The 23,948-nt window shown below is 46.4% G+C and overlaps 1 protein-coding gene across 1 annotated transcript in view; it reads left to right on the forward strand.

Moving 5' to 3' along the window:
- TMUB1 (transmembrane and ubiquitin like domain containing 1) overlaps window positions 1-14,643 on the forward strand; it is a 77,175-nt gene extending 62,532 nt beyond the window's left edge. Inside the window, exon 3 of the mRNA XM_078662824.1 lies at window positions 12,006-14,643. Within this exon, the coding sequence (XP_078518950.1) occupies window positions 12,006-12,354 (349 nt within the window). The 3' untranslated portion in view covers window positions 12,355-14,643. The remainder of the gene's footprint in view (window positions 1-12,005) is intronic.
- Window positions 14,644-23,948: the final 9,305 nt, after the last annotated feature.

A 23,948-nucleotide genomic window follows, 5' to 3' on the forward strand; every position in this document is an offset into this window, starting at 1 on the left:
AATTATTGAAGGATGATCCATCACATCTAGGGTCAGTTACTGTTGCATCCTGCACTCCTGCCTTCTTTAATACTGTGTCTGACTCCCTCTCCTAAGAGGGACCCTAATAGACTCTTTATATCATCTATTGAAAGAGTACTCCCTGCAGTATGTTTTTCAAGAACTGCTATCCACTTCCCAGCCCCTTCGACGATGGGTGGTAATTGTCAGTTAAGTTTTTTTTGTGCATATGGGACCATGGTACATAAAGTCGTACTCCCCGTCCTTTATATACTAGGTGCATTTGGGACAGCGGTGTGTCAACTATGCCTTCAGGATGCAGTGAATTCTATTTTCTGGCGTATTTATGCTATACTTGCAGACTCTTCTGCATATAGGGATAGTCCCAGTCTTGATTTCCCGTATGCCCTGAAAAATGCACGTCTCCGCAGTTACCATGACTCTGAGTTCGAAGGAACCTTCTTGTGGCCATGGTGTCATTTTCTTCCCCAGCCACTATCTCACTTGGAGTGAGTCGTTTTGTTTCTGGCAGTCTGCGGCGCACTGGATACTGACCCAAAGTGTCCCTTTGTAAAGTCACAGTTCCTCCCATGTCAAATTTTCCTGTGTAGGGCCGACCATGATATCCGTCATACTGTAAATTGTCTACCTCAGTTCTTCTGTTCTTTTTTTTTTTCTTTTTTTTTTTCCCCCCAGTGTGGTCTGTTCCTTTCAAATCTTTGTCATTTTCACCTCCTTCCAACTTTGAAATGTGACTCCTTTGTTGTTCTATTATAACTTGAATCCTTTCAAGGCGCTTCTTTGCACTAGTAAAGATGTCCCGTGTTCGTTTTTACTATCCTCTAGTTCAATTTGCCTTTTGCGGAGGTTGGTCTCCAAGACTGCGGCATGGTGCTGCTGCCCACCGCCTTACCATTATAGTGCCTCTTTTTCTCCCCATCACTCCGTATGGGTACTGGGTCAGTCACACTTTCCCTTTACCCGTTCTTCTGTCCATGTCTGACCAGGTTTTCTCGGGACGCCTGCTACTATTTGTGCAGAGGCTGAGATAAGTGAAACTTTGTCTTCCCTGTCTCTTAATTTCTTATTACTGTCATTGTCATTATTCTCTATCTTTCTTTCTGTTCACGGGTCTTATTGTCCATGATGAAAGTGAATCATGTGTTCACCTGTCCCACATTTAGTTCCAATACCTTCCTGTAGGTCTCTAGGGGTACATGTGTTCCGAGGTTGGGGGCACATTTGGACTGAGTGTAAAGACTCTTCTGGGAACCCAAAGGGTGTGGTGAATACACAGTTGCAGAAATCGACTGCAGTCATGTGTTCTTCATACAATTGTACCATATACATAGCTTTTAGTTCAAGGACCTGTAGCTCCCTACCTTGTGTCCAGTTTGGCAGGGCTGTGGGGGTAATTGTTACATAGATCCCCCCCCCCCCCACAATCAGCTCATCATTCTTTTTGCAGAAGACCTGTCATAGGGCTACGGTAGTCCTCCTTTTTAGATCGAGGCTAGCGGCAGCGCGCATGCGCTGCTCGAGCTGCATAACTGCTGTAGTAGAGTATGGGAGAGAAGCTGCGCCCACTCTCCTCCCATATTTTTCATTGGCTCGTGTGTCATTGTCTTTCGTAAATGCTGCCTTCGGATTCGTTATTAGGCGTGTTAGTCCCTCCTTAGTACTGCCTTGTCTTCATTTGTACCCTCCCAATGCGACTGACCCTTTAACTTCGGTTGTTATACGGGACATGTTAGTTAGTCTGTAAACACTATTTACTTTATTCAGTTTCTCTTACTGCAGGTCGGACATGTGCTGCTTCAGCTGAAACAGCTTGTGTTTTTTTAAGCAGCATGGCCGCCCCCGTAACAGTGGCGCCTGCTTTCAGTCACTTAAATAAAGCATTATCTTGTCTGTTTCAAAACCCCCTGCCAAGTAAAATGGATTTAGAAATGATCAGCAAATGTATTCATGTAAATTCTAGGTCGTGCATAATCCGGTGCTAATGGGCTGAAGCACACCTGTTACATGTCTTCTGTACTAAAGCCACAGGTTTTATTCAAAAGCCTGTTTTAATAACGCCACCACCACCATCAATACCACCACGAATACTACCCCCACCAATCCAATATCACCACCACCAATTCAATACCACCACCACCAATCCAATACCACCACCACCACCAATCCAATACCACCACTGATGCCATCACTAAGACCACTCTCACCACCACAAATACCAACACCACCAATACCACCACCACTGATACCAGAACCACCAATAAATTTACATGACAACTGGATAGAAGTAAGACTTCCTTGATAAAAGAGTAATAAAGTCGAAAATCCAAAGGAATGTGGCTCGCCTGTGAAAGACACAGAAAAAAAACGTGTGGAATAGAAGTCCTCTCAAAGGCCTGTCCGTGTAAGAAAGCATGCAACCATAAGCTCACACATGGTGGACAATGAGATATTAAGATTGCATGAAGGTGTCCATGTCCAAGAATTCGCACAGTGCCTGTGATATAACACCTATATTTGTGAGAGGAGCCTAAGAACCAAATTACAATGTGTGATTATCAAAACCGAAAACCTAGGTTTTTTCCCTGTGATACCGCAAACCATAGTATGTTCTATGTGAAGCAATAGAATACCTGTTAAACCATAACTCCGTACAGTACTAAGTTGCAAGTGTGAAGGAGCCAAAGTCTGCGGACAAACAACCACTACAGTCGTCAAAGAAGGGACCGTTCTGCCAATCATAGTTATAAACTGTCTTGGGCATGACCAACTTTGGTATGCTCAAGAGTACATGACAAAATAGGTGTGATGTCAAGTGTCCATTAAAGAATGTCCAAGCTAGTGTCCATTAAAGAATGTCCAAGCTATCAGAAATAGACCATTCAAAACAGACCCTCACCCATAGTATTAAAAGATATTTTGACACATCAGTCGTAAGTACTCAATCTGATTTTTAAAAATTAAAGATTGAGAATAAACTTTCCGCCACCCCAATATCTGGCGAATATTTGGAAGTTCCAGTTCCTGTCACTAGGAACCTTAAGACGTGTTGCGTCTGGAATAAATTAATGCAAGGTCCAGGTGAGCATAGTACAAATATTATGTGAACACTATATTGCATAGTATATATAATCTATAAATGCCGAGGCGGTCCTACCTTGAGCATGGTAATGCTGAATACTTGAAAATTTAGCAGTCTAGACAGGAGGCCATGAAAAGCCTACAAATAGTCATACGAAAATTAAAACCAACCGTTTTCCCTCTCACTGCTAAAGTCACTATATGCTATGGTGCCAACAACAAAATACAAAGGCAGTCTTACTAAAACGTAGTGTCCTTCCCAAAGTACAGTCAGGAGTGCACGCCGAGACCAGCATGTGGTTAAATAGCACCTGGGAAATCCGCAGGCATTGGCATAAAAAGAGAACTACTGTGTAGCCAGTATTGTAGTTTTGTGGTCTCTGTCAGTCAAGTAAACATATGCTACTGGTATTCATGGCTGTTATAACACTACGTCCTGAATAGCAGCATGCCGCTTAAGTTATCTCATGAGGGGAGCTGAAAGTGGAGTGAAATGTCTCCATTAATCGTCACCATATCTATCAAGTTATGAAATAGCGCTAGTGACCACAAAACTGTATATTGTCTGTCCTGTAACTGTCTCACAGGACACAGTCTTACAATGAGAGCAAAGACTCGGAAGAGTGTATTAACCTAGGGTCCTCACGATACCTAAGAGTGAGTGTCGGGACACTGTCACACCGATAGTTATTGTGATGATATATTCAGTTTTGTGACACCATGCTCAGGTTGCAAAGAGTGTATGGTAGACAACATAGTTATCCAGGTGAGATGAGGATAACGAGAAGGTTACGTGTTCTGTTGCCCATAGAATGACACCCTACTGTAAAGCGCGAAATACCATATCCACGTTGTCATGATACTCCAAGATGCAAATTACCCAATACCAAGATCTTATAAATTAGAATACAATATACTAGTATACACATGACTAAAATATGCAGATACTTACTCATTATAACAACCCATCCATCAGAAACGCATGTAAATCTTTGTCCATATTCAAATACATGCCAACTGATCTGAATGATCCATCTGCTCTCTAGCTGCCTAAGTGCTAACGTTCTGTTACCCCCCTCAGGGCCTGTAACCTATAGTATCTATGCCACGAAACGTAATGTTGTTTGTGGTCTGTGTTGTAGTGCAAGTGATAGCTAACATCGTTCCTGATTGCCCTAAAGTGCTCTTGTTTGTTCCTTCAGGGGTATGACAGGGCTTCCAATATAAATACAACCACATTCACATATGATGCAATATAAAAACGTATCTGGTGTTGCAGTTCATACATTTTGTGATTCTGTGCTATCTGTTAGTGTTATTGGAACGGCACAGTCTCTTCTTTTGCGAATTGACAGACACTGCACAGCCTGCATTTGTGGAAACATTTAGTGGTAAAGGCAACCAAGTACTCTGTGTGGGAGGTTTCAGATAATTGTGACACAATGACTCTTACTATCCTCCCTCTACCAAGTGTAAGACTAGGTTTGGCAGAGATCACTCCTTTCAGGGTGTTGTTCATTTGTAGGAAGTGCTAGTGTCTATTGAGGATTTTGTAGCTATATATGTTTTGCAAATTGTCCGAAAGGGCTACTTGTTCCCTGTCATGAAAACCCCTCCCTCCATGCCACCATCTCATGACTGGCTGACTGAGGATCATCTATCCCTTCGCCGCAAAGTTGTCATGGCTCTCTTGGCCAAGGGTGACATAGAGAGAGGGTGCCGGTGCCAGAAGTGGGCTGAGGTTGCTGTTTCCACTACTTTTTGGTCCCCAAAAAGGACTTAGGCCTTCATCCTGGAGAAGCGTGGCTCAGTGGTTAGAGGCGGCAGACCCGGAAGCTGAGATCGACCGTGGACCAGGGTTCGATTCCCCGCCTCGGCGGGTCTCGGGCCCAAAAATTCCACGGACTCGACAATTCTCGCTCTGGTGCCTACTCAACTCACGGGGTCACACTCTGCGACTCTGGGCAATAGCTTGCTTAATCTCCACTACGGCCCCTCGCGGCGGGATGCCTGGCTTTCACCTTGTGGACACCCTGCCGGGGTTTCTCACAGGGGAATACCAGGACGGGTTCCCTAAGCAAGCGCCGGGACGCTCACGGGCAGCTGTGCGCTTTACAAGTCCAGCACATTTACATTTACATTTACATTTACATTTACATCCTATCCTAGACCTGTGGGCCCTCCACTACTTCCTCAAGAAGTAGAAATTCAAAATCCTCACGTTCGCTTGGGTCCTGTCTGCCCTGCACCCAAGAGACTGGATGGTAGCGTTGGATTAGCAGAATTCAGAGTTCCACATTCCCGTCCGGCTTGCCCACCAGCTTTACGTGCTGTTCACAGTGGACCATGAGCACTTTCAGTTCATTGTGCTTCCTTTTGGCCTTACCAGCGCCCCTCGGGTGTTCCCCAAGGTCATGGCGGTGGTTGCAGCTCTTCTGTGAAGATCAGGAGTTCTAGTCTTCCCCTATCTTGATGACTGGCTGTTGAAGACAAGTTCCACCGCCGCGCCCCCCCCCCCCCCCCGAGGCTGTCGTCTCCCACATCCAGACTACGGCAAACCACCTGCACTCGCTGTTGTTCACGTTCAACATGCTGAAGTCACACCTGACCCCCCTCTTAAATGCTTCCTTTCTTTGGAGAGTTTCAAGACCCAGTTCAGTTTCAGGCTTATTCTCCCAATGGACGAGTCCAGGAAAATCTGAAAGAAACCGGTTAGTATTAGATTCCTTACCTCGGTCGGTAGGTGTCGTCTGCGGCTCCGCGTCCGTCGTTGGCGCCGGGATGACGTCGCCAGAGTACTTAGACGCCGCCCTCGCGCGCTGACGTCCGTTCTTTTTTTTTTTCTGCGCCAATCCGGAAAAAGTTGTACCCTAGTAAATTTTTGACTAACTTTTTCGATCCTTTTTGATCATCTTTCGAAGTCTTATAGACTACGACGGTGCCAGTAGGGATGCCCGGGTTCAAACCCTGCGTCGACTGCACCCGACTGCTGGGACCTGACATCGAAAGCTAGACTGGAGCGGTCCCGCAAGCGACTCGAGCTCCGGCAGTCAGCCCTGCGCTGCTCGAGGTCCCGGTCCGCGAGGAGGTCGAGGGACCGGTCGCGGGGCCGGAGTCACCACAGTTCGGGAGTCGTCATCGGTCTTCGGGCTCGATGTCCTCCGGTAAGAGGCACAAGAAGTCGAAGAGGCGACATCGCTCTTCTGACTCCCCACTGACGCTCGCACTACGTGGCCGGGGGTTCGGGCGACACCGCCCTCGCGGCTCCGCCGGAGCCGCAGGCGTCGCGGCCTGCTCCACACCCGCCGATCCCTGGGCAGAACTCGACGCCAGAGGAGATCAAGGCCTTCCTCGTGGCCATGAGGTCGCTCACTCCTCCGTCGGGTTCCGCGGCGCCTTCGAGCCCAATGGTCCCGACTGGGTCACCACGCGGGCCGGGTGCTTCGGCCCCGGCGCCGTCGGGTGCTTCGCCGACTTCGGTCCCGACACCGCAGGGTCCCGCCAGGTCCGGTTCCGGACCCGGGTCGTCACCGGTCGACCATAGGACCTCGCCGGGGCCTGCCTCCAGGGTGTCACCCCTGACGCCGTCCCTGGTCCTACACTCGATTCGGGTCCGGCGTCGGAGCGGCGCCGCTCGGCGACGATTGGAGATTTCTATTTCTACGACCCGGCCTCATCCTTTGCACCTTAGTACCAGGCGATGGGTGACGAGGGGGATTGGGAGGGGTCCGAGGACCCTCTGGCACGTGAGTGCCAGTTCTCTCAGGACTGGACAGGTGAGCTTAGAGAGACCAGTGGTCTGGACACTTCGCCCGACACTGGTTTTGTCTCCCCTCCTACCGTGGCTACGGAGGAGGGGGTGCCTATAGTGTGGTGCTGTCGCGGGCTGCCAAGGCCTTGGGCCTTGAGCTACCCGTCGCGGCTGTGAGGACTAACCTCCTTACTGAGGTCCTTAAGCCGCAGGCAAGCTCGGCCTAGCCTCTGCTGCTGTTTAATGAGGCCTTGTTAGACGTTCTTCTGGGCACTTGGTCCAAGCCCGCTACAGGTCCGCCTGTAGACAGGAACGTGGCCAGGCGCCACCGCCTGGCTCCAGGCGACCCTTGCTTCCTGTCCACCCACCCCACTCCCGAGAGTCTGGTCATCCAGGCCTCTAACTCCCAGACCGCATTCCCGGAGGCTCCCCCCGATCGGGAATCCAAGAGGTATGAGCAATACGGAAAGAAGGTATTCTCCTCCCTTAGTTTGGGATTGCGGTCAGTCAACACCGCATGCCTCTTGGGCCGTTACACCCACTCTCTGTGGGACACGGTCGCGGACGTGCTGCCACAATGTCCGGAGGAGGTCCGGACTAAACTCAACCAAGCCCTTGCGGATGGTCGAGATGCAGCGCAGTATTCCATCCGGTGTGGGCTGGATACCACGGACTCACTGGGCAGAGCGATGGCAACAACTGTGGTGATTCGTCGCCACGCCTGGTTGAGGTCCGCCAACTTTTCGGCTGATATCCAAAACACTCTTATGGACATGCCGTTTGATGGCCGTCGCCTCTTTGGCGACAAGGCAGACCATTCGCTTGAGCGCTTTAAGGACTCCAGGGCTACAGCCAAGTCCTTGGGCCTCTCGGCCCCGCGCCAGCAATCTGCTGCCTTTTGTCCCTTTCGTGGCCAAGGAAGGGGCGCCCCCACACGTCCTGCCAGCCACGGGCCGCAGACTACCATCCAGCACGGTGGCGGGCGTGGAAACGGCCGTGGCGGCGGTCGGGGACAACAGCGAGGCCAGTCCACACCTGCCCCTGCAGCATCCGCCTCAAAACCCTCCTAGTCCGTGCTTTCAGGCCCATGTGACGCCAGTGGGGGGCAGGGTCCGCCATCACCACCACCACTTGCGCATTGTCACATCGGACAGGTGGGTGCTGCAAATCGTCCGACGGGGCTACTCCCTCCCCTTCGAGGCGTCCCCTCCAGCCATGCCACCTCAGTACTACCGCGTGTCGTGGGATCACTTGAAACTTCTGCAAGAGGAAGTTACGGCCCTCTTGGCCAAGGGGGCCATCGAGCGTGTTCCTGGGCCAGAAGTAGGGTGTGGTTGTTACTCCCACTACTTTCTGGCACCCAAGAAGGGCAAAGGGGGCCTACCCCCTATCTTGGACCTACGGAACGTCAACGGCTTCCTCCGGAAGGAGAAGTTCAAGATGCTGACTTTGGCTCAGGTCTTAGCTGCCCTAGACCCAGGAGACTGGATGCTAGCGCTGGACTTGCAGGATGCCTATTTCCACATCCCCGTCCTGCCGGCCCACCGGCGTTACCTGCGGTTCACGGTAGGCCACGAGCACTTTCAGTTTACAGTGCTCCCCTTCGGCCTTGCCAGCGCCCAACGGGTGTTCACGAAAGTGATGGCGGTGACGCCGCTCATCTGCGCAGATTAGGGGTTTCAGTCTTCCCCTACCTCGACGACTGGTTGTTGAAGGCGGGCTCGCCCCAGACAGTCGTCAGCCACCTCCAGACTACGGCCGACCTCCTGCACCAGCTGGGGTTCTCCGTCAATGTGCGGAAGTCACACCTGTGTCCCTCTCAGAAGCTCCTCTTCATCGGAGCGGTTCTAGACTCGGTGCAGTTTCGGGTTTATCCTCCCGAACAGCGGGTTCGGGATATACAGGCTCTGATTCCGATCTTTCAGCCTTTATCCCGAGTCTCTGTCAGGTTGACGCTGCGGCTTCTGGGGCAGATGGCCTCCTGCATCCTTCTGGTGCATCACGCCCGGTGGCGGATGCGGGCTCTGCATAGGGACCTGAAGTTTCAATGGGCCCAGCATCAGGGCAACTCGTCCGACCATGTCTTGATCTCGGAGGGCACTGCAAGACAGTTGCAGTGGTGGCTCACGGACCGCGATTGGGTTAGCGGCAGATCACTCTCCCTGCCCCAACCGGAGCATGTAGTTGTGACGGACGCGTCCCTCCAGAGCTGGGGGGGGCCACATGGGAGAGGCGGAGCACAGAGGTCTCGGGCGGAGTCCCGGCTCCACATCAACCTTCTGGAGCTGCTGGCGATCCGGCTTGCACTGAAGGCATTCCTCCCCTCTGTCCGGGGGAGTGTAGTGCAGGTTTTCACGGACAACACCACCGCCATGTGGTACTGCAACAAACAGGGCGGGGTGGGGTCGTGGACCCTCTGCCAGGAGGCTCTGCGCCTCTGGCAGTGGCTGGAACATCAGGGCGTGACCCTGGTGGTTCAACACCTGGCAGGTTCCCTGAACGCCAGGGCGGACAAACTCAGCCGTCGGTGTATGATGGATCACGAATGGCGTCTGAACTCGGACGTGGCGCAAGGCCTCTTTCAGCAATAGGGAGAGCCTTGGTTAGATCTATTCGCCACAGAAGAGAACGTGCAATGTCATCAGTTCTGCGCATTTGAATTTCCAAGGTGGCACTCGCTCGGAGACGCTTTTCCTCGTGAGTGGAGCTGCGGTCTGTTGTACGCCTCTCCGCCTATACCACTTCTGCCCAGAGTGCTGAAGAAGATCAGGCGCGACCAGGCCCAAGTTATCCTTGTGGCTCCGGACTGGGCACGAAGATATTAGTATCCAGTGCTACTCGGCATGTCTGTCGATCCTCCGATTCGTCTGCCTCTTAAGGAGGACCTTCTGTCGCAGCAGCAGGGGATGGTCCTCCACCCGAACCTGTCCAGTCTCCACCTCCATGCTTGGAGATTGAGCGGCGACAGTTGAGGCCATTTGACTTGCCTTCTGAAGTTTGTAATGTAATTCTGGCAGCCAGGCGTCCCTCCACAAAGTCGGCATACGCCTGCAGGTGGAACAGATTTGTGGCATGGTGCACAGCAAAGGCTGTGGGTCCACTCTCTGCCCCCCTTTCTGAGGTTCTCCTCTTCCTTCTTTCTCTTGCCCAACAGGGCTCTGCTCTGGGCACTATCAAGGGCTACCTTTCTGCCCTTTCCGCCTTCTTGAGGCTACCTGATCAGTCTTCTTTGTTCAAGTCCCCGATTGTTACCAGATTCTTGAAGGGAATCACTCATATGTTCCCCCCTGTTCCTTTCGTGATGCCCCAGTGGGACTTGAACCTGGTTCGAACTTACCTGATGTGCGCTCCTTCTGAGCCGCTTCATGACTGTCATCTCCGTCTTCTTACACTTAAGACTGCTTTCCTGGTTGCCATCACCTCTGCCAGGAGAGTGAGTGAGCTCCAGACTCTTTCCTCTAAACCTCCTTTCCTTTCTGTCCATCCGGACAAGGTTGTGTTGCGGACAAGACCCTCTTTCCTGCCCAAGGTAGTCACAGCCTTCCACATCGGGCAGTCCATCACCTTGCCCACCTTCTTTCCGCTTCCCCATCTCTCGAAAGAGGAAGAGAGGCTCCACCGTCTGGACCCAAAACGTGCGCTCTCATACTATCTGGATCGCACACACCAGTTCCGGGTGGATGACCAACTCTTTGCTGGTTACATGGGCGCTAAGAAGGGACGGGCGGTGTACAAACGGACCATCTCTCAGTGGGTCGTGTTGTGCATCAAGGCATGCTACACTTTGGCTAAGAAGGAACCTCCTGTTGGGCTAAGGGCCCATTCCACTCGGGCCACGGCGGCTACTACTGCCCTGGGCCGGGGAGTCCCCTTGCAGGACATATGTCAGGCAGCTACGTGGGCCTCGCTGCACACGTTTGCAAGACACTACTGACTGGACAGCCAAGTCCGGAGGGATGGCTTATTTGGCCGTTCCGTCCTCCAGGACTTTCTGGTGTGATTATTGGTTCGCAGACCCACCACCGGTGTTGGTATTGCTGGGGTATCTATTCTAAGGTAAGGAATCTAATACTAACCTGTTTCTTTCAGATGCACAAGTTACTTACCTTCGGTAACGATATATCTGTAAGAAACAGTAGTTAGTATTAGTGCTTCAGGCTATGATACAATGTTTCAGCCTTTATCCTGGATTCCTGTGATGCAGACCCTGTGTTGTAGGGAATCATGGCCTCCCGCCGGTATCTCTTGCCCGATGGCATATGCAGGCTCTGCAGTGGAACCTGAAGCTTCAATGGGCATAGCATCAGGATAACCTTTAAGACATGGTTCGGTTCTCGGAGGGAACTATGAAAGATCTGCTGGGGTGGCTCACGAACGACAATTGGGTCAGAGGCAGACCCGTCTCCATTTCACAACCAGATGTATCACTTCTGGTCGGGGTAGCCATCTACGAAAGGTGGATTTCAGAGGTCTGCGGCGGAATCCAGACTCTTTCCACAGTGTGGAGAGCCTTGGTTAGATCTGTTCGCCTCCATCAAGAACACGCAATGTTAGCAGTTTTGCAAATTGTGGTTTATAAGGGGGCTCTCGCATGAGATGCTTTTTGTCTTGAGTGGAACACAGGCCTCCCATACGCCTTGCCATCCGTACCACTCCTGCCCAGAATTCTCAAGAAGATCCAGAACAACTGGGCCCAAGTCATCCTTGTGGCTCCGGATTGGACACGGAGGGGTCTGGTATCCCGAGCTAATAAGTATGGCCATTGATCCTCCAGTCAGGCTGCCCCTTTGGGAGGCTCTTCTGTCACAGTAGCAGGGGAGCGTCCTCCACCCGAACCTGTCCTCTCTCCACCTTCTTGCTTGGAGTTTGAGGAGCACCAGTTGACCGACTTCAACCTTCCTCCAGAAGTTGTAACGCCATCCGTGTCTAGTTATATTGTCTAACAGATAAGGCATTACCGAAAGTAACTTGTTCATGATGGCTTTCTATCGTCTTTTGCTTTCTTCTTGCCTTCCCTTTCACTTTACCCCCCCCACCACCATTTGTCTTCCTAACTATGTTTACATCAGAGATCCTGATGTTTATATTTGAATCAGAGACCAAGTTGTGGTTCTTGTTACACTGATCCTTCTGTTTTTTTTTCTGCTTTTTCTAGGACATTCTTCCCTGGGCAGGAGCATCAAGTCCGTCTGATTTATCAGGGCCAACTGCTTCGAGATGACACACAGACAATGTCTTCTCTGCACCTGACAGATAACTGTGTCCTCCACTGTCACATTTCACAACATGCCACTCCACAGATGCCCGCAGGTGCCCGTGTTGATCAAGTCAATGCTGCTCTTAACATTGGAAGTCTGATGGTGCCTATGTTTGTACTGATGTTGGTGCTGCTGTGGTATTTCCAAATCCAGTACCGACAGTTCTTCACTGCAACGGCCACAGTCTGCCTGACTGGTGTCACCATCCTCTTCAGCTTTATGGCATTCACCATGTATCGCAGATAACATGAATTCATGTGTGTGCTGCGAGATGCAGCATTCCTCACCCCTAATCACACCAATTACTGTGCAGATGAAATGCTAAGAGTCTCTGGGCCAAGGCATGGCTCTTTGACAGAGAAGCAGAGGTGGCCAAGAGAATATAGTGCAAGGGACAAGATGGACCACATAAGAATGAAACATCACAGAAAAGAGTCTTCGCTTGATGTCCAGAATGTAAAAGATTGTGCTATGTGAAATGGAGTCAACTTTTGAAAATCAATAGGCAATGGAGATGTGATTAACAATGTAGCTGAATAAAAAGTGAAAGAAGGTTGGAAATTACCAGGCTCCAAGTCTGAAGATCGTTGGCAGAGAAGATTTTTTCCCTATAAAAGGAAGCATGGAGCTCACTGCTGCAAAAGAACGGAGTGTACTGGCTTATTAGGGGGAGTAGACCCCACGTAAGGGTTTTTGGAAAGTGTAGTTTTGGATAGAGGTGTAGGGATAGCAAGGCAAAGATGAAGAGTACCTACTCATTTGGGAGAGATCTGTCTAAGGAGTGATGAGCACAGTACATGCCACCTAAGTAAAGGGCATAGAGATACCAAGAGAGAGGGTACTCCAAAGCTGAAAGAGATAGACTAAAGTCTATCTAGTCCCCAGATGGTGGAGGAAAAGCACAAGTCAGGATTGACGTTTTGAATGGTACAGGTGTAGATTCCATTGGGGTGTGAAAATATTGGCCATTCATCTGTACTGTATGAAACAAAGATGGAGGTCCCTTTCTCTCTGAACAATTGTATGTATTATTTAAGATGGCGCTGGCCTTCTAAAAATGTTGCAATTATCCCTGATCTTGGTAAGCTTTCTATATTTAACAAAAATGACAGGTGTCCCCATTTAGGAATAGCAAGGAGCAATAACTGGGGAAAATTGGTGTGGAGAATGCTGGTCAGAGGCAGGGCTTTGGAGTGCACCTATTATAGAGGTACCAGTGACAACATTCCTACCAAGGAGAGGGTTTCTGAGAGCTGCCCCAAATGGATAGATGTGAAACCTAGTTTGGAGGCCACAGTTGGTAAAGCATGAAGGTTGAGAATACAATTTGCTGCAGAAGCAATCTTCAGGAAATGGTAACAGGGGAGTGGGGAGAGCACTAATTAAGTGGACGTTTACTGCCCCAGATGGAATGGCGAGGAACCGTGGTTGTGAAGGTGAGGTGAAAACCTGACCGCATAAGAACGGGTGAACAAGGCAGTATATGCTAGGAAAGTTTGGGAATGCCTCCTGCATATTGGAGAGTGGATTAATGGCAATCCCAGAAGGATGTTGTTGAGGGGATATGGGTCACTGGTGACAAGGAAGCAGCGTGGTAACAGAGATGGATTCTGACTATAACTGAACTCAGGAGAGTGTGGTTATTTTGATCGTTCAAAGTAATAAACAGGCAGTATATTTGTGGTGACTTTAGTCATGCTCCAAATGTCTAGTAGGTTGTGCTGCATGAGTGGATTCAGAACATGTACAGATTGGACACCAGTTTCTCCTTCTCTGTGAGGGTACGTTCCTTTCTTTCCCCTCATCGTTAGAAGTAATATGTTTTTGCTAAAGGACTGAAAGTTGTCCCGGTCTTGATGCCATAGAATAGGTTAGTAAAATAGTTGAAACAAGGGGAGGTTAGATTCGCCAGAAGTATTAGAAGAACATAGCTTTGATTTCAGTAGAAGCAGGAACTAGTTATTTGAAGATAACAAAACATGATGTTTCTCTCTGTGGATCACCTGAATCTGCCATGTGTGCCTCCTGCTCTCTAAGGATCGATAGGTCAGATAGACTGCTTGAATTCCATCAGTTGAACACGTTTCTTATTCTGCCTCTGGCCCTCTACACTACAGCTAACATGCCTGTTAGTCACTCTGTGGGAGCATAATATGCGGGTAACAGTAAATGGACGCCCTTATGTTGATTAAAGAAAACAAAATTCTTAAACGATCTACATTTACTTGCCTCTCTTGAAATCCCAAAGCAGACGGTTCGGTCAAACTCCATAGAGAAATGTAATGCACCTAAGCAGAAAATTACCCATTAGCTTTCATTTGTATACTTGCGAGTCATATGTCCCTTTTTTGGCTTTAAGCTGCTTTGATAAACCTGTTTGTGTGCCGATGGCCATGTACTGTGGCTGGTAGCAGTGATGTGCTAAAAATGCTGAGTTTTCCACATGGTGATATCTGCCTTTGGACAGTGATGTTATTAAATCACCATGTGCAATTAAAAAACTGTCTGGTTGAAGTGCCAGCAGGTCTTGTGCAATTTTGTTTTGCATAGCATGCACTGTTTGGTTGTTTTCTCATTCTGTACAAATGTGTCTACATTTTTTGTCATCATTTTTTAGTATCAAGAGGGCATTATGAGCCACAGGCTGCAAGGGGCTGCTTCAAAGAACTTGCTATGTTTTCAACCAGGATCTAACGGTTGGAGGCTCAAAGATAATTTTTAATAAGTTTATATTGAATTTCTCCTTGATGTCCTTCAGGAGATACTACAGAGATTGATTTAAGAGTCATTTTAATTTAGGATGTCGTGGCCATGAGTCTTTTTTCTTCATATCTACTCTCTGCATACTACTGAGAAATGGTTCCTCCTTCTCAAATACCAGATCATATTTTGGAAAGCTTAATTTAGCAAATCTCTTGTCAGATATCTAATGTATCTATTTTCCATGATGAATGTATTCATAGTAATTCCCATGTACTTGATATACACATTTTTCACAAGCTACAAAGATTACTCGATTTGCGAAGCATCTCCAACATAGATCTGTGGGACCTGCAAGTCACCGGTTTAAATCCCAGTTCTTCTGACTCTTGCTGATCTTTGTTAGAGCACCGCATTATAGTGCTATGAAAAGATAACCAAGGCTGCGTAGAAATTAGTGGTTATCATTAATCTATATTATTTTATATTCCTTAGAAATAGAGCAATCTTGCATGCTGTGCTAATTGCACAAGACAACGCAGCTGAAATATGAATGAAGACCAAGAACTACTATCAGGAGGCGTTGTATTAGGTGTAGCCAGTCATGAGCTTTGAATCCTATGCTCGAACACATTTTCATTCTCTGTAATATCCAAAAACAGTTGAGATTCATAAACATGTGAAGGATCTCGGAACACAAAATTTCCGATTTGAAACCATGCTTGCCATAGGAATACTTTCAATCTTTAAAATTTTTTTTTTTTATTTAACTAGTTTAGCGCGGCGCAAAATCTGCCCCGCTGCGGGCATTCTATTGCGCGGGCAGGGCCGCGTCAGCCAGCAGACGTGCGCAGCACTACCGAGGTAGTGCTCGCCACAGCAACAAAGGGGTTAATGCACTAAATTTAAATCAAACCAGTAATTGTAAAGTACATTTGACAACTAAATTAAGTGCCCGTACTAACGCCGCAAGAAGTGAAAATTGCCACTGCTACTATAAGGATTCCAGAAGCTGTTGTGTCCCACTGTTTGCTGCAGTCAAGTCAGTCCGTTCTGGTGCCTTTTCCATAAACCCCAGGTATAGAGAGAGGAGGCGCGACTGAAGGGGGTGTGCACGCTTATTTTTCTCTCAATCTGTGTTTTTTATTTTAATCATTCATTTGTCATATATATATATATATATATATATATATATATATATATATATTTATGAACATAGACAATTTTTTTGTTTTACGTCTCTTCTGTCACCATATCTTATCTCTTTTTGTAGGTACTTGGAAGAAATTGAATTATGTACCTGTTTGTGTCACATATCTTGCAGACTTTCACGCTTTTTTGGAAAGCCCAAAGATGTTATATAGGAGACTTGGTGATTTGAGCATCTCCAGTATAAGCTGGGCAGATATACCTTCTGGGCTGCCCATGCAGTAGGGCAAGGGGACTTGATTTCTCCGGTTCTACCCTTAGTGCGCCCAAGTCTTACTTACCTTAGGACCCCTAGACTAAACTAGGCATTACCTCTGCTTCAGTTCGAGTCCGCTTCAAGGCATTTGGCATTACCTGGAAAGTGGGGGGCACCCTGTCTTCCCCCATCGAGTTCAAATGTGGGTTCACCATTATTGTGTTTGTTTTTTAATGAGTTCACTCTTTGGTCTCTATAAGCTCTTAACCCCTTCGCAGCTGGGGTAATTCCCCCCGCTGTGCTGGGGAGCGCGCACAGCGCCCCCATGCTCATGACGAGCTGAGCTTGTCATGAGGCATAGTGCTCAGGTGCTCATGACGAGCTGAGCTCATCACGGCCACACCCGTTCCCATGGAACGCTCAGCACAGCAGGGGAATTATCCCTGCGTGTGAGCGTTCCACGGGCCATGACGAGCTGAGCTCGTCATGAGCACCGAAAAGGTTAATTATGAAAACTCAAAAAATATTAACTAAAAAAATATTAGTCGTCAACTAGTAGAACTACCAAACAGTGTTGTTCCTATCCTGAATTAGTTACAGCAATTGCAGTTGTATACATCTTTAAACTTATTACTAAAACAACTATATTTCTCAATGTACATTTCATTGCTTGTCATGGAATGTCCGAAAAATACACATACTCTATTTAAAAGTCAACCTGTTAATTTCACAATTGCAATAAGTATGTCTCTATAAAATCAACTGTTAGAATTAAAGCCGTACCTCTCGAAAATACAAGCAATTTGTTTTTTAAATCTGGCATAATATCAGTTTTTGTTTGTTTTAAGCAGAGCGACAGTGTGACTCAATCAAACATCAAATTAATCTTGTTACCCACAACTACAAAGCCCATGGTACTTCACCATTCTATTGCAAGCTCTTTTCCCTCTGATATTGGATTAACCACAATTTTTATGATCACTTTTTTGTGGGAAACAGTTTTTAAAACCCATTTGGAACCACGCATTACCTTCACTATGAACCCATAACATGTCTTACCCACACATTTTTATACCACTAATATGCCTTTACAAAGCATGCCTGTACAACAAAAATGTAAGTGTTTCACAGGTAAGTGTATTGTGTGTGTGTATGTATGTATGTATATATATATATATATATATTTATATATATATATATATATATATATATATAATTCCAAAAGGAAACTGTGCAGTTGTCATGTAAATTTCACCTATATGTTTATTTACCGTTGACCAGTAGGAAGAGTGGCCAACGCTTTTTGGCCTTTGCCTTCAATTGTACCATCCATTTTACCAATCATATGCCTTAACCACGCATTCCTTTACCAAAAAAGTTAAGCATTTTACAGGTAAGTACAAATCCCTATATATATATATATATTTATTTATTTATTTATTACCTACTGGCGGTCGCCAGTAGGTATATATAGTTAGGACCTAGTTTCCATAGGAAATCCGCAACATTCTATTGAGAATAACTTTGGCGCCGGTTGATGAATCTCCGCGAATTTCTCAAAGAAGATGGCCCGCTCCGCTCCTTCCCTGAAAGTTGTGGGGGCTGAGAAAAAAGGAAGGTCCCAAAACGTGTTTTCCCCATGTTATTTTCCATAGGACGATTAGACACGGCTACAGCCCGAACCGCTGAACGGAATTACACCAAACTTGGCAAAATGGTAGGGACTGGTACGCAGTAGTGCCTTTTGTTTAAATGGTGTAAATCCCTCCAGTAGTTGTTGAGAAAATTGAATTTGAAAACACATTTATATCTATATAAGCTTACTGTAAGCTTACTGTACTTTGTACCTTCCCGAGTACGAGCTGCATTCTGATTGGCTGCCAATGTCTGTCAACACTCCAAAACAGAAATTGTTGGCAGCCATCTTGTACCTCGGTAGACTGAGGCACAGGAAAGCAGAAAAACAAACGTGTAGAACTCAAAAAAGGGGCAGGGTAGAAGCACCCTGACCCCCTAGGCCTGCTCAGGGGGTCCCACACGGGCCCCCAAAAGAAAATGTATTTATTTTTTTGAAAAATCGCAGGGTACGCGCACCGTACGCGTACCGGTGCGCGTACCCCGCGATTTTTGGGAATGTTTTTTTGGGGGGGGGGGGGGGGCTCCTTGTGGGACCCCCTGAGCAGGCCTAGGGGGTCAGGGTGCTTCTAACCTGCTCCCTTGGCGTGTTTTCCACCTTTGTTTCCCTGCTTTCTTGTGACTTGGTTCTACCGAGGTACAATATGGCTGCCAACACATATTAGATCATTCATGACATGGTCAGTGACATCACTGATGACATCTCAAATGACATCACTGATGACATCATCCATGTGACAATCACATACACCTTTTCATACACTAGTAAAATCTTTCATCACTCTTTGTAAAGTACAGAGTATCATATTTGAATCCATTGTCACAGCAATACAAGTATCTAAAAATCCACTCGGTGATTCATAGATGTATACACACATCTAATCACTTACCTGTAGATTCACTCATGCATGCTGTCAATGAACAATAGAACACTATCAAAAATACTTATACACCTATATCGACATTAAACAACAGCACACATCCTATTCACATATGAAGTCATCCTACTCACTTATGCAAACAATGGATCATACTTACATATTTACTTAGCTACACACTTATACAAACACCACTTCATCTATTCATTTAGATAGTAAGTCATACTTAGTGAATTATAAAATAATTATTACAAGTATACAGTTATCCATACAGTCACTCACACACTCATTGAGTCTTATGTATACTTATTTATATACAGCAACTGACACATACACTGCCTTTTATTTTTCTAGTTTGTTGGACATGTACCATTGAGAAATATATTTGCTCATCACCACACCCATAAAGAGATTCACTCACCCAAACTGTTAGAACATGTAGTTTTAACTTCATATATCTACTGAATCAACTATTCACACATCTTTGGACAGTCACCCCCCCCCCCCCACCGAAACACACACACTTTCACACTCCCATACAAATACTCAGTTAACTAATCAATAACTAATATAGACTTTCACATAGCTAGTAACCAACTGTAGAATCGGTTTGCACAACTGACAAAGTGATACAGATATTCACACAGTTTAGTCACTATCCACTATATTTAGTGAGACACTATAAATTGGTCAAGTAAACAGTCAATTACACTGCTACTAAATCCTCCATCCAAATATTTACTTATATATATCCACTCATTCTTCAATGCAAATTGTTATATATATAATGCATATTTAAATAACGAAGCAAACCACATTCACTGGATGATGTCATCAGTGATGTCATTTGAGATGTCATCAGTGATGTCACTGACCATGTCATGAATGATCTAATATGTGACATCATCAGCAGTGGATTGCGGGTGCGCGAAATATAGTTAGTACAACTAACTATATAGGAGCAATTTCAATGGTTTTGTATGAATGAAATGCCCAGCTAACTATAACACCCCTAAAACGTATAGTTTTTTGAGTGAATTTCAAAGGTTTTTTGAAAGCTAATTCCTAACTATATAAGGCCTGTTTATGTTTATATTTTCATGGTAAAGGAACATATATATATATATATATATATATATATATATATTACCTACTGGCGGTCGCCAGTAGGTATATATAGTTAGGATTTTTTCTCTATGGGTTTTTTGAAAATTCTATGTCTAATAACTTTGGCGTTTGTGGACGGAATTGGCTGAAATTTTCAGGAATATGGCACATTTTGTTTCTGAGCAGCCCTTGAAAATTTGGGGGGGGTTCGTCCAGTGGGGGCCGAGAAAAAAGGGGGGTCCCAAAACGTGTTTTTAACATTGAGTTTTCCATAGGGCGGTTGGCCTCACTTTTAGCCCGAACGGCTGAATGGATTTGCACGAAACTTGGCAAAATTGTAGGGACTGGTAGCCCGATGTGCCTTTTGTAGGTCTCAATATATGTGCTCCAGTGGATTTTGAGAAATTAACGTTTAAAAAAAGATATATATCTGTAACAGCGGACCGGTTAGCGCTCTGGTTCGCGGACTTTTCGCGCAACGGAGCTTTGTGAAGCGAAGCTGATTGGTTCTCCGGCGTCTGTCAACATTCCAAACAGTCCGTAGCGGCCGCCATCTTGTCTCTCGGTAGGATCGAGAGACAAGAGGAGGTCAAAACAAAGGGGGAAATAACTATAAGGGGGCATAGTAGATCCTCGCTGACCCCCTAGGTTTGATGTGGAGGTTTTAAAAGGGCCCCGCGGGGCAAAAAAAATAATAATAATAATAATCGAACGGCTGAATGGATTTGCACGAAACTTGGCAAAATTGTAGGGACTGGTAGCCCGATGTGCCTTTGCTAGGTCTCAATATATGTGCTCCAGTGGATTTTGAGAAATTAACGTTCAAAAAAAGATATATATCTGTAACAGCGCTCCGCTTCGCGTAACGGAGGTTTGCGAAGCTGATTGGTCATTCTGTCACTGGGCTATAGTTGGGCTACATCTGGCTGATATTTGGGCTACATTTGTTTTTTTGTGTGTCTGGCGGCCATCTTTGGGCTACATTGGGCTACATTGGGCTTCATTGGGCTACATTCGGCTAATTAGCAAATAGCTCATCGCAAACTAGGAATGGTAAAGAATCGCTATTTATTCCTTAAAGTTCGCTATTTAGGAAATGCAAAAAACTTTGATGATATATATGGCGGTTCATCTCTAACAAGATAAGAAGCATAGGGATACATTTATGATGACTGGCGCATCACCAGGGATGTGTTAGTCATTCTGTGCCGCTGTTCCGTCACCTATGGTGTGCTGCATTTACAATGCGGCGCATCATGGGGCAAAAACAGCACAGATGCGTGATGTATCTGTGCCGTAAAGGTGGCGCATTGCTGGAGTTGTATCGCAAGTGTGATGAAGCTCCAGCAAGGGTCGGGGGTGCCCCTGTCGCAGGGTTTCTGTTCTCACACAGAACTGTGGACAGAGGATTGGAACCTCGGCGAATGCATTGCTGGAGTTGTATCGCAAGTGTGATGAAGCTCCAGCAAGGGTCGGGGGTGCCCCTGTCGCAGGGTTTCTGTTCTCACACAGAACTGTGGACAGAGGATTGGAACCTCGGCGAATTAGGGTGTCCCAAAACTCACGTTAGTAATCAAAAACTCCTTAGCAAGCTAGGTACAGTGTCACATTGGATATAACAAACTCTCAATGTTTAGACAATCCAGAATATGAACTTATAGTACCTCAGGATACGTGGAACTCATGAACAGTCGGTCGTTATAGATTTCTTAGAAACCAGAAAATGGAGTTAAGAAGAACAGATGTGTATTTGAAATGTTTATTTACTAATGCCGTCTTCTCAGGCGTAGTACCTTAGATAATAAAAGTACACATATTATCAGTAGCAAAATTACCAGCATAGTTACTAGTACATAAAAAGTGAATGGTGATAGTATGTTAACATGCTGTAAATGAATAAGAGTTAGCAACACTTATAAGCAGCCGCGGGCCGTGGAGGGAGTTACGGTGAGGCAGGGAGGCGGGGAGGGGGAGAAGCAGGGTGGAGAATACAAGTACACATATTATCAGTAGCAAAATTACCAGCATAGTTACTAGTACATAAAAAGCGAATGGTGACAGTATGTTAACATGCTGTAAATGAATAAGAGTTAGCAACACTTATAAGCAGCCGCGGGCCGTGGAGGGAGTTACGGTGGGGCAGGGAGGCGGGGAGGGGGAGGGGCAAGGTAGAGAGGGCTCCACCCTGCTTCTCCCCCTCCCCGCCTCCCTGCCCCATCGTAACTCCCTCCACGGCCCGCGGCTGCTTATATCTCACCCTCCCTAATACACATATTATATTATTTGCTAAGAAGGTCTCTTTGTGTTGGTTTAGGGCGTGCCCATACTTTAGTGTCTTAGATTTGAAGGAATCACATCAGCATACACCAGCTCTCTCTTCATGTGAACCGCATCAACTGTTGTGTATGTGTGTTCGGCAAAGCAATATAAAACCCGCCTCATGCCCAGAATTGGCAGAAGTTGCACTTATGTTATGAGTATGAAGTCGTGGAGATCAGACCTCATAACAATTCTGTATCGTGTTGTTCTTGAAACTTTAGCACTCGCTGTACAGATATAGTTTAACAAGTAAAGCAGATAGTAGACCAATAACATATTATTCTCATGTAAACCACGATGAACTACTAGGTGGAAAGCTAAAGCAACAACTAAGTGTCGTGTGCAGAAGTTGCAAAAAAGGAAAAATGGCGTTTAAACCGGTAATGAGCCCATGCTAACTTAACACGGTGTAAAGATATCCAGGACCTAGATGACACCTCCTCATGATCCGGAAACGAACTGAATAAGATAATAGAAGTGCCATCTCATGAGAGCAGATTGCAAGTTTATATGTGGACGGTCCGCAAGGTAAAGCATTAAAAACTAGGAAAATTTAATGCTAAAGAAAAATAAAACAGCCAAGTACTTTATCGAGTCTTAAGCCAATAGGCAAGGTAAATAATAAAAACTTGATAAATAAGTCAATGAATTGTCAATGAAATGCTAGTACTCAGCATATCAAACATGAAAAAGGTCTATGACATAACTGTGTATGCAAAATAAGCTGCAACAGCCTCCAATAGGAAGTCACCGTCTTCATCCGAAAACAGTTCAGCCATCCAATTTAAAAGCGGAAAAGAACATACGTGCTCTCCCAGCACCGGATCCTCTATCACCATCAGAGGACAGCTCGGTGGGTTTTCAAGAAAGCTCTCTTCCAAGAAAGACTGTGCTGCCGCTAGTAAATTCCAGGGACCAAGTAGTCCATGCATCAATGCCACAGCCATAATCCTTTCGCCAGGACAAACCAACTCGTGAGTAATGATAGGAGTCATCAGCTGATTAAAGTCGACGTCAGGAGAAACCGGTCCGCAGAGACACAAATCAATGGCCCAATCGAAATCACAGGTCAGGCAGTGAAATACAGGCTGGACACAGGTGAAGTAGGAGAACCGAAAAGATAATCCATATGCCGTGCTTAATATCGCCAACGGCATTGTGCCATAATATTCTAGCATGCGATTGCGGAACAGTGTCAGCAGCTGCAGGGTCGGAGGTTGCATAGGAGGGACATCCATATTTAAAAATGTAAAAAAGCACAAGAGCGTCCGCTGGTAATGCAAGTAAAAATGCCAATCCACGAACCAGAGTGCAGAAAATACAATGAAAGGAAGGAGGGATGACTCCAAAGATTTTCTCAAATGAAGTCACGAGACCACTGGTAACAACTTTAAAAAAGTGTGTCAGGGACTTTGTGGAGGATGCGTTAAAGATAGTCGGAAACATGTTGCTGAAATTGAAAGGCAAATCTTAATTGAAAAGGGTTTTGCACCTCTGTACGGGTGTTCGCTATGTGAAGTACGAAAGTTTCACGGGCCGAACTCAAGGCCACCTCTCTCTGAGACAAAAGAGCTCTTATTCTTGCCATGCCGTTGAAACGTGTCCCAAGGTTGGTATTTGTGGCCAGATTGAAAACTCCCTATGTTCATGTGTGGGAGGAAATAGAACATTTCTGCAGCAAATAACCCGTTCACTTACTGTTACGATAAAAGGAATACTTTTAATTAACTCAGAACAATCTTCATTATTGAGCATCAAATAACTACCATTTTCCAACAACTTGAACGTGGGGATGA

This window comes from Lissotriton helveticus, chromosome 10, assembly GCF_964261635.1.
Source record: "Lissotriton helveticus chromosome 10, aLisHel1.1, whole genome shotgun sequence".
Classification (NCBI taxonomy): domain Eukaryota; kingdom Metazoa; phylum Chordata; class Amphibia; order Caudata; family Salamandridae; genus Lissotriton; species Lissotriton helveticus.